This window comes from Pundamilia nyererei, unplaced genomic scaffold (assembly GCF_000239375.1).
Source record: "Pundamilia nyererei isolate P.nyererei 1_Seehausen unplaced genomic scaffold, PunNye1.0 scaffold00415, whole genome shotgun sequence".
Taxonomy (NCBI): domain Eukaryota; kingdom Metazoa; phylum Chordata; class Actinopteri; order Cichliformes; family Cichlidae; genus Pundamilia; species Pundamilia nyererei.
Window position 1 is genome coordinate 241,950 of NW_005187816.1, and position 10,588 is coordinate 252,537.

At 41.5% G+C, this 10,588-nt stretch overlaps 2 protein-coding genes across 2 annotated transcripts in view; one reads left to right on the forward strand and one right to left on the reverse strand.

The window, feature by feature from the left end:
* The first annotated feature begins 565 nt into the window (after positions 1-565).
* slc22a2 (solute carrier family 22 member 2) lies at positions 566-8,158 on the forward strand. The gene is made up of 11 exons (XM_005753249.1): positions 566-964; positions 3,203-3,306; positions 3,473-3,627; positions 4,120-4,288; positions 4,886-5,000; positions 5,556-5,656; positions 6,699-6,913; positions 6,988-7,096; positions 7,499-7,611; positions 7,688-7,787; positions 8,061-8,158. Exons 1-11 carry the CDS (start codon positions 566-568, stop codon positions 8,155-8,157), a joined length of 1,677 nt encoding a protein of 558 aa, XP_005753306.1. The 3' UTR covers position 8,158.
* A 1,460-nt stretch (positions 8,159-9,618) lies between these two features.
* The window catches only part of plg (plasminogen), a 13,067-nt gene continuing 12,097 nt past the window's right edge, over positions 9,619-10,588 (reverse strand). The window contains exon 19 of the mRNA XM_005753250.1: positions 9,619-9,780. Coding sequence (XP_005753307.1) covers positions 9,619-9,780 — 162 coding nt within the window. The remainder of the gene's footprint in view (positions 9,781-10,588) is intronic.

Below are 10,588 nucleotides of genomic sequence, written 5' to 3' on the forward strand. Positions count from 1 at the left end.
TGATCTGTCTTCAAAAGGATTTCCAGCAACACACGAGCTTGTCTTGAAGATTAAATCTTGATCCTGTTAAGTCAAGATTCAGGCTTAACTTGACTGACTTAACTTTAAGGCACGTTTAGTGTCAGTCCAAGTTCTTTAGACTTGTCTGAAAAGACTCAAGAAACTCAACTTTCTTTCAGCTGATCTTATCTTTCTCAGTTCTTAATGTCTAACAGATTCCAATGAAGTACCTCTTAAATGTTAACTGATTAAACATCATCACTGTGTCACCGTCCAGGCCAATGTGTCCACGCTGATGAATTTATGTAAATTAATCCCCAAAGCAGACGTTCTGCTGGGCTCTGACGTCAGTAAATTGGATAGCAAACGTCTTTTAATGCTCTATGGGAACAGGCGGTGCAGTACCAACGCATTTCTATGGACCTTTGCTCCTTCTTGTGCTGTTTAAAAACCCAGTGCATGTGCATTTCAATGGGCACTCTGCAGAGGGAAGCTCAGCATACAAATTAGACTCCGGCTGAGTGTTTTTTGCAGCTGGTTAAAGTAAAGAAACCCTTCTACAATCATGACCACTTTTGATGATATCTTAGAAGAAGCTGGGAAGTTTGGCCGCTGCCAGAAGCGTATCTTCATCCTGCTGTGTATGGTGTCCATGCCATGGGCAGGTGTGTATGTCGGGATAGTCTTCCAGGGTTTCACCCCTGATCACTGGTGTCGAGACCCTGCAGTGGTGGAGAGGAGAGAGGCATGCGGTTGGAACCTGGCAGAGAGTCGCAGGCTCACAGTACCTCTGGACAACAGCTCTGGTCAGCAGAGCAGCTGTGAGCAGTACGAGGTGGACTGGAATGCCACTGAGCTCACCTGTGACAAACAGGAGCTGGAGGACCTCAGCAGAACTCCCACAAACAGCTGCAAACATGGCTGGGAGTACGACTACGAGGGAAGACGGTCTTTTGTTACTGAGGTGGGGAACAAGAGGTCACAGCCAACACACACAGACCAAAAAACAAAACATAGACAAAATATTTTTTGAGTAAAAAAACTGAATTCAACAACATGACGCAGCTTGGAATAGAGAAAACAGAAATAATGATTTGTTTTTTAAAAAAGGGGTCATTCAGTCTCGACTTAAAATAATTTTTTGCTTCTTTTGCACCTTGAAATCTGAGGCAGTGTCTGAACATGAATATCTCAAATAATATTAAAGGTAAAAGCCTGGAACTGTAATTTGGGGCAAATGCAAAAAAGGTCTGTGTTGGCTAATTAAAATATGCAAAAACAATTCAAGCCAACCTGTAAAGTCCCACGCTGATAAAGATATTAATATTTGTCTATATTTAAATATATTTATTTTGTTTTTTTAGTTATTTTATTGATTTATAATTGGTAAAATTTAGATTAAGTCTACTGCTATTGTTGCTTTTGTGGGGCAGCTTGTCATATTTGCTCAATCCAACATGAAAGTTGAATGAAAATTGCATTTTCTTTATTTTTGAGAAAGAATTTCTTAAAAAGATTCTGCATGCTTTATTTTTGCATTATAATGAAATGTAACTATATATCATTCAGAAAGCGTTCTCTGGCAATGTGAAGTGTTTTTTAATTGGGTGCTCAAAGATTTTACAGAAAAATGTTCAGGCTTTTCTATTTAATAGATTTTAACGTGTGAGGGAAAAAAAGTGGGTATATATATACATATCCATCTATCTTGTATGTGCAGATAACATTTTACAGCAATCATTGTAAGTGTTCTACTTTTCCTGTAATAAAATTGTTATGCATATATATATGTATGACCTATGGGACCGGTATAGGAAATGAATGGGAATCCACTAATTGGTTATGAGAAGACCTGGATTGATTACGAGAAGGCCTGGATCCTGGATCCTGGGATGCCTAGATCTATACAAGATCAAAGGAAGGCTCTCAGGGGGCAACACTAGAGGCCAACTTCAAGCCCATAGCACAAGTCACCATCAAGGGATGGTGCGGGATCTACCAAGGAGATGCTCTGTTCCCACTGCTGTTCTGCACAGGCCTGAACCCCTGAGATCATTAACAAGACTGGCTACGGATACCAATACAGTTGTCAGCCATCTCCTGTACATGGATGACATCAAGCTATATGCCAAGAATGAATGAGGCATTGTTTTACTGATCCACACCCCCAGAATATACAGCAATGACATTGGAATGTCAGTCGGACTGGAGAAATGTAGTTGGATGATAACAAAGTACTAGAAGGCAACATTGCAGACATAGAGGACAGTTACAAGTACCTGGGGATTCCACAGATGAATGGGAACCATGAAGAGGCCGCTAGGAAAGCTGCAACCACCAACTTCCTGCAGAGGGTCAGGCAAGTCCTGAGGAGTCAGCTGAATGGTAAGATCAGCACCTACGCCCTGCCCGTGATCAGCTACCCTGCTGGGATAATAAGTGGGCCAAAGGAGGAGATAGAAGCCACTGACATCAACATCAGGAAACCCCTGACCATGCATGGAGGGTTTCACCCCAAGTCATGCACCCTGAGGCTGTACACTAAGCGGAAGGAAGGAGGCTGGGGACTAATGAGTGTCAGTACCCCAGACCAGGAGGACGCAGAAAACATCCAGGAATACATCAGGAAGATGACCCCAACTGACAGCGTGCTCAGTGAATACCTCAGGCAACAGAAACCCTAGAATGACGAGGAAGAGGAGGAACCATCATGGAAGGAGAGGCCCCTGCACGGTATGTACCACCGGCAGATAGAGAAGGTGGCTGATATCCAGAAATCCTACCAGTGGCTCCAGCAGATCCCAGGAACGACATCGGAGATCTCTGTCCAGCTAAGAGCTCAGATACAGCTGAGATACTGCGCAAGACTCTCAAGCCCCCAGGCCTCTGGTAGAGGACCCGAGCTTGAAGGATTGACCGCCCGCAAGGGCGAGAGGGAATTTGTTTTTGTGCGCGCGCGCGCGCGTGTGCGTGCGTGCGTGTGTGTACACATAAATAAATACATAAATAAAAAGAGAACTGTGTTGCTCAGAGAATCTGACTACTTTGGTAAAACCTAAATATGTCCATATCCCAAGCAAAGATTTATTAATGACTAATATGGTAATTTTGTGTTGTTCATAAAATGAACAAAAACATGGGCAGCATGCCATACAATTTGTTTTGACAGATTCAGGACATTTTTCACTTTGTGTTTTCCCAGTTTGACCTGGTGTGCTCGAATGCATGGTTGGTGGACATGTTTCAGGCCACTCTGAACGTGGGGTTCCTGGTTGGAAGTATTGCCATTGGCTACCTGGCTGACAGGTTAGGCTATGATTGTGACAGTGATTAAAAATTGACTCAAAATACATTAAATTACTATCTATTTATATATATTTTCTTGTTGTTTTTAGCACTTACATGACCAAATAATTGACATTATGTGAGACGGACTTACAGCAATGTGATGATTGTTGATGTCTGACTTCAGGTTTGGCAGGAAAATGAGCTTCCTCATATCCAACTTGCTGAATGGGGTTGCAGGGATCCTGGTGGCCGTGGCTCCAAACTACATATCTTTACTGGTTTTCAGGACTCTCTATGGTTTTGGAGTGAAAGGAGGCTGGGTAGCTGGATATGTGCTGAGTAAGACCACCTTATAACCTTTACCTTTGCTTTTCACCACAGTCAATCAAGGATAGTCATTCCCTGAACAGCTTTTACTTGCTAGCAAGGGAGACTGGTCAGAACCAGGGTTTTGGAGCTGAACGCCTTTTATTGAAAACAGTTACAGTACACACAAGCACCTCCCATAGTAAACCCCCCTATGGTTACAAAAGATAAGTGTGTGTGTGTGTGTGTGCGCGCGTGTGTGTGTGTGTGTGTGCGCGCGTGTGTGTGTGCGCAGGGTCATAAAAGCAGGAAGGTTACTAAACAACAAAACAGAACCCTCACACAGGATGTTCCATTAAATAAAACAATGCAGCCTCCCCCACCGTCCAACAGGCTGGAGAGGTGGTCAGAGACAAAGGCATGTCTTTGATCCTGCTGCTTGAACTAAGACTTACAAATTTAAGTAAAACAGTGACAACATTTAACAATTTGACTCCAACACACACCTTCCTCTATTCATCTCAGTCACAGAGATCGTGGGCGTGGAGTTCAGACGTACAGTCGGAGTAATTTACCAGATGTTCTTCAGTATCGGCATCCTCATCCTCCCTCTGCTCGCCTACTATATAACAGACTGGCGCTGGCTGCAGGTCATCATCACCATCCCCTACATCCTGTTCCTGTCCTACTACTGGTAAGAGTCACCACAACCACATACAGCAGTATGAATGAAGTTTTATTAACCCATCTTTCAACTTTTATTTAACATATTTATTTGGGCTGTAGCCAATTTCAGTGACATGTAGGTGATTTTAAAATGTTAGAAATCTGTGTCTTGTAGTCATTTCCAAATGTTTTATAAAAGTGAGTAGTCTTCTCACTTATGCTAAAAAAAAACATTATCCAGTTATTATATACATATTAATACATTTTAAATGCAGGTTTAGAATAAATGTTTTCTTTTGTAGAGCCAATGAGGGTATATTACACCAGAGGTACTGTGGAGAAAAGATATTATTACCTTTAGTTTTTTGCCGCTATGTCAACCTGTGCACCTTTAGCACTATATTTTATCAGATGCTACCCTTACGTGGGTTGTCTGTTTTGCCTGTTCTTTCTTTGTACGACCCATTAAACCTTAAAATAAAACCCAAAAATCTCTTTGTCTTAGTGAAAAAATACACGCACCTACTGATAATTTGTCATTATCAATTAAAAAAAGAAAGAATTTGTACCTTTAAATAGTTTTGTATTTAACAACAGATTTGTTGTTGACATTTTACATTTCCAGGTTCATCCCAGAGTCTCCGAGATGGCTTCTCTCTCAAAACCAAAACTCCAAAGCAGTGAAGATCACAGAGGACATAGCCAAAGAAAACAAGACGACTCTTTCCAAGAACATCGAGGTAGCCATTGGACACAAAATCTCTGCATCTGTTACCTGGAATCAAAATCTATCAGCATATAACATGACAATTTGAAGTCTAATTCATTGTGACTTATTAAGTGAGATAAAACTTACATTTTAGGAAATAGAAATAGATTTACATTCCTGTAAATGTGTGAGAACTGAAAATACCAGTTTGTGGACTTTGGAGAGAGAAATGTTGTCCCATTTGTGTCTGATGAAAATGTAGCTCCTCAACAGTTCTGGGTCTTGCTTGTTGTGTCTTTCATGTCATGATACACGAGATGTTTTTGGTTGGTGAAAGGTCTGGACTCCAGACTGTCAAGCCAGTTCAGTAGCTGAACTCTTCTACTTTGAAGCCATGCTGTTTTAAAAGGTGCAATAAGCGGTTTCAAGCCTTCCATGAAAAAGACACGATCTGGATTGGATTAGACTGCATTATTTTTTGTGAGATTTGTTTTCATAGAGAAACATAGTAAAACAGGCTGAAGCTAAGGCATAAAAACAACCAGAAATGCTTTTACTATGTGATGTTATATAAATGATCCTGCAGACCCTGAAAGATGATAACGCAGACTCAACCACCGCTTCCTTCATGGACCTGATCAGAACGCCAAACATGCGAAAACACACTTTTATCCTCAGCTATAACTGGTAAGGATTCAATTAAAGCAGGACACAACTGTTATTATAAATGGCTCTTCTTCATCCAAAAATTAAAAAAAAATCTATTTAGGATAAAGTCTCCCAATTGCCAGTCTTGGTAGCCGGGAATCGGTCCGCCAGGACCTCCGCCTGACGCACATTGCACCCGACCCCCTACGTGTGTCTCCTGCGGGTGGTGGGACTGCAGGAAGATGGGCCCATGTCCCTTTTTCGGGCTGTGCTCGGTCAGGCCCCATGGACTAAGGCCCGGCCACAAGACGCTTGGCCTTGGGCACCCTCCCCAGGCCCCCGTAACCCTATTCTGGGCAGGGTAAACTGTTCCCTTGATGTTTTCCTCACAAGGGTCTTCTGAATCGCTCTTTGTCTGGTCCCTCACCCAGGACCAATTTGCCATGGGAAACCCTACCAGGGGGCAAAAGCCCCCAGACAACATAGCCCCTGGGATCCCTTGGACAGACAAACCTCTCCACCACGATAAGGTAGCGATTCACGGAGAGCTGAGTGTAAAAGCGAAGCTCTCAATTTACCGGTTGAGCTGTGCCCCTATGGCCACGAGTTGTGGGCAGTGACCGAAAGAACGAGATCATGAATACAAGTGGCGGAAATGGGCTTCCTCCGAAGGGTGGCTGGCCTCTCCCTTAGAGATAGGGTGAGAAGTTCGGCCATCCGGGAGGGGCTCAGAGTAGAGCCACTGCTCCTCCACATCGAAAGGAGCCAGCTGAGGTGGTTCGGACATCTGACAAGGATGCCCCCCTGGGCACCTCCTGGGCAAGGTTTTCCGGGCATGTCCCACTGGGAGGAGGCCTCGGGGCAGACCCAGGACACGCTGGAGAGATTATATCTCTCGGCTGGCCTGGGAACGCCTTGGTGTTCCCCCGGATAAGCTGGAGGAGGTGGCTGGGGAGAGGTAGGTCTGGGCTTCTCTGCTTGGGCTGCTGCCCCCGCGACCCGGCTCCAGATAAGCGGAAGAAAATGGATGGATGGAATTTAGGATAAAGATTCGAAGTTAATGAGATGTTTTTTCTCCCAGGTTCACCAGTGCTGTCGTCTACCAGGGTTTGATCATGAGGCTGGGCATTCTGGGAGGAAATGTCTATATCGACTTCCTCATCTCTGGCTTGGTGGAGTTTCCTGCCGCCTTCCTCATCCTGTTCACCATTGAGCGCATCGGCCGACGCCTCCCCTTCGCCACGGCCAATTTTGTAGCTGGAGTCTCCTGTTTCATCACTGCCTTTATTCCTGACAGTGAGTGATTTTTCTTAGTGCTCTTGAACGTTGATTTCCAAGTTTTCTTTTAATGGTTCTGTCTGTTCTTGCAGGCATGTTTTGGTTTAAGACGGCAGTGGCATGCATCGGCCGATTGGGGATCACGATGACCTTTGAGATGGTGGTGTTTGTTAACACTGAGCTCTACCCGACGTTTGTCAGGTATAATACAGAAAATGTATTGTGTTTGGGATGAACAGGTATAATTTATACATCAACTAAGGTAATCAGTAAACAACAGTAAATTCTGTGTATAACAAAAGGACATCACAAATCACTATTGATAGAACTGTGCTCACAGAAAGCTTAGACTGCTGCCAAATCCGTTTGAAGCTGTACCTGGTAATATAAGTGTGAAACTAATCAAAATATGAACTTTTATCCTTTTCTTTTATGTCACAGTTTCAGAACCTGTCCAAATCCAGCTGTTTTTGTATTTGTATGTAGATAACTAATGTAACTGTGGATATTTAGCCTTTCAAACATGTCTTCGCATCAAAAGTTTAAAAAGTAAATATACTTTATTTTAGTAGATTAAAAGAAATGCTGTTTTTATGTCTTTAGGAACCTGGGAGTGTCTGTTTGTTCCACTCTGTGTGATGTTGGAGGCATTGTGGCTCCATTCCTGCTCTACAGACTGGCTGTGATCTGGCTGGAGCTGCCACTCATCATCTTTGGTGGGCTTTCTGAGAGTAAAAGTCAGATAAATGTGACTATCAAAGCTTAAATGCATTATTGAATTGTGTTGTGTAGGGTTTCTGGCTTTCCTGGCTGGAGGTTTGGTGCTGCTGCTCCCTGAGACCAGAGGCGTACCGCTGCCCGATACCATCGACGACATTGAGTTCCCAGAAAAGTGAGTAGTTAGTGCAGTAAGAAAATTAAGCCCCTTTAAATCCCGTTATATCTCTGTTATTGTATCTATAGTAAGTACAGATTGAGAGACTTTTTTCCCCCAACACAGCACATTTAGTATTTTTGCCTAAACTGACTAAAACAAGTAATCAGTTATCAGAAAAGCTGTTGATTTATGTTCTGATTGACAATCAGATGTATGAATAATAATGCATGGGTGTTTTCGACTCGTAGCTTTGTAGTTGATGTGCATAACGCGACTTTGTGTTTTCAGAGCAAAGGAGAAAATCGGACTGAAGAACCAGCAGATGGTGAACCTGCTGCCCAACTACCAAAATACAGCGTCCAACAAAGATCGGGCAACTGTTTAAGCTCCTTTGCACACCAAAGTATTTATTTATGCTGTTTAACAGTGTTGCTTGTGGATATATTAGTTACTTCCTTGATTTTTATTTTAGGAGCCAATTTTAACAATTTCTCAGTTTTTCTTTGTGCACATTGTTTAGTGTTTAGACTAACTTGTGTCTTTTTATGGAACCACGTCATACAGTTATTAAAGTTATCTTTAATGCAACCAAGCTTCAAGTATTTTCATTTAAAACATTTACTGTTATAAGATTTAAAGTGCGCCATCATCTGTGCCTTCACTTAATTAATAACCTCAGTAAACACTTTTCATATGAGTTTATGTTTTCAGTTGTCTCTTTCAACTCTTTTGTAAGCTGATGTTAACCTTTTGCATTTAGGTTTCAGAGTTCGCCACGGTACAGAAACCGTTTTAGTGAAAGTTACAAATGATCTTCTCATGGCCTCTGACAGTGGACTCATCTCTGTGCTTGTCCTGTTAGACCTCAGTGCAGCTTTCAATACTGTTGATCATAATATTTTATTACATCAATTAGAGCATGCTATTTGTATTACAGGTACTGTGCTGCAGTGGTCTAATAGACTCCAATTTGTTCATGTTGTGGAGATCAGGGAAATATTTTACTGCTACTATTCATAACCATTATCATTAACCATTGCATTAATTCTTATTCTCATCAAAAACATTGATTGACGCTGTTGGTATTATGTTATAATTTGTATTACTGGTGTTATCATAATCACGTACTAACCTTTTCATTACAGGTGTAGTTGTAATCATTTTATATACACTTTGCATTTCTGTGCTTTTTTAAAGAGTTGAAGCTCAGTCAGGTAGTTGAAGGTCGTGAACTTTGGCGCTATGATCAGACAATACGTGGTGTAAGGGATGTTGAGCTATGGAAAGAACACGCTTACACAACACATATTTTACATTCTAATGGAGAGTCCTCTTCACACACACTAAGGTTAATTATGGATTTCCACAGGATTCTGTGCTAGGAGCAATTCTGCTTATACATGCTTCCCTTGGGCAGTATCATCAGAAGGCATAGTATACATTTTAACTGCTATGCTGATGACACCCAGCTTTATCTATGAAGACAGATAACACACACCAATTGGTTAAACTGTAGGAATGTCTTAAAACTAAATTAAGTCACACACAATCAAGTAGGAAACAACAACTGAATTTTTATCTTGTATTAAACTCAATGTAACCACAAAGAAGTAGATTTGTAATGCATTTTCTGTAAAGCATGGCTTCTAAAAAAAAAAAAGTTTAACCTGTTACAGAAACATTTTCATTGCTTTTGAAACCAGTAAGCTGCTCTGCTTTTAGTCTATCCACTTCAGGAGAGAATAGAAAACCGAAAAACTCCATGTCATGAAGTCAATCATTGCCAGAGCAGAACAATATATACAGGTTAAGACATCCTCAGTAAACACACTGCAGATGATAGCTTTTAGTTGGCTTTGATGGTTGTGTCTATCCAGTCCTTAAACTTAGACACTCGAGCGTAGACACCAGGTTTCATGGCATTGGCGCAGCCCAGACCCCACGATGTGACACCCTGCACGACGAACTTGTTCTGCTCATAGCACACCAGAGGACCACCGCTGTCACCCTACAGGAGGAGAACACATGTGTAGAAATAACTACAGTTTTTGATTATGTTTAAGTTAACAGCTGCTGAAACCAGCCTAGAAAAGAGCAGGAAACAAGAAGGAAGTTGGGTTTTTTCTGCATTATTGTGTAAGCAATAAACTAGTGCATATTTGCCAAATAAACAAACTATTTGGAATATTAAAAATCTCTTTCTTAGAAAGTAAACATATTTGTGTTAAAATGATGGGGGTAAAAGTGAGAATGGCTCAGGAAATAAGCCAAATACCTGAAACTACAAAAACAAAACATTCGTATTTAGTTATTTCCCATCCATTTTAGAAGCAACACAAATTTTCTATGTCTACAGTCCACACTGTAAATATTTGGGCTTGTTTTTCCATGTTTCCATCCTCAAGAGTGTTGATGACACTCTTTGCAGCCATGCAAATAACCTTTGATCTTTGTCTTTAAATTGTGCTACTCGGGTTGACTGAAATTCTCCAACATTTCTATAATAATTTTCTGGAAAGAACCCCAATAACTCTGGCAAACCAAAGAACTTCCTCTGTGAACTTTTGCAGAATCACCTGACAAAAAATGTCTGATCTTTAACCTCCCAGCTAAATAGTGAAAAGTCTGTTTGTTGCTCGAGTGAAATTGATGTTTGAATGACACAAACAGCTGACCACTGCATTCACCAAAGTGAGTTTACTGCTTTCTGTATGCTCCATCAAAGCAGCTCTTTCACCTCACGCACTTGAAGAATTTTCAGTATTTGAAACTGTTTACCTATTGAGTGCTACATGTAAGAAAGGACAGCTGTGAAA

What these genes read in the sequence shown, in the direction of transcription:
- slc22a2 (XM_005753249.1), top strand. Translation starts at nt 566, where the DNA reads ATGACCACTTTTGATGATATCTTAGAAGAAGCTGGGAAGTTTGGCCGC. An exon ending in ATTGGCTACCTGGCTGACAG is followed by an intron (nt 3,307 to 3,472) that starts GTTAGGCTATGA and finishes GTCTGACTTCAG; the next exon opens with GTTTGGCAGGAAAATGAGCT. An exon ending in GACATTGAGTTCCCAGAAAA is followed by an intron (nt 7,788 to 8,060) that starts GTGAGTAGTTAG and finishes TTGTGTTTTCAG; the next exon opens with AGCAAAGGAGAAAATCGGAC.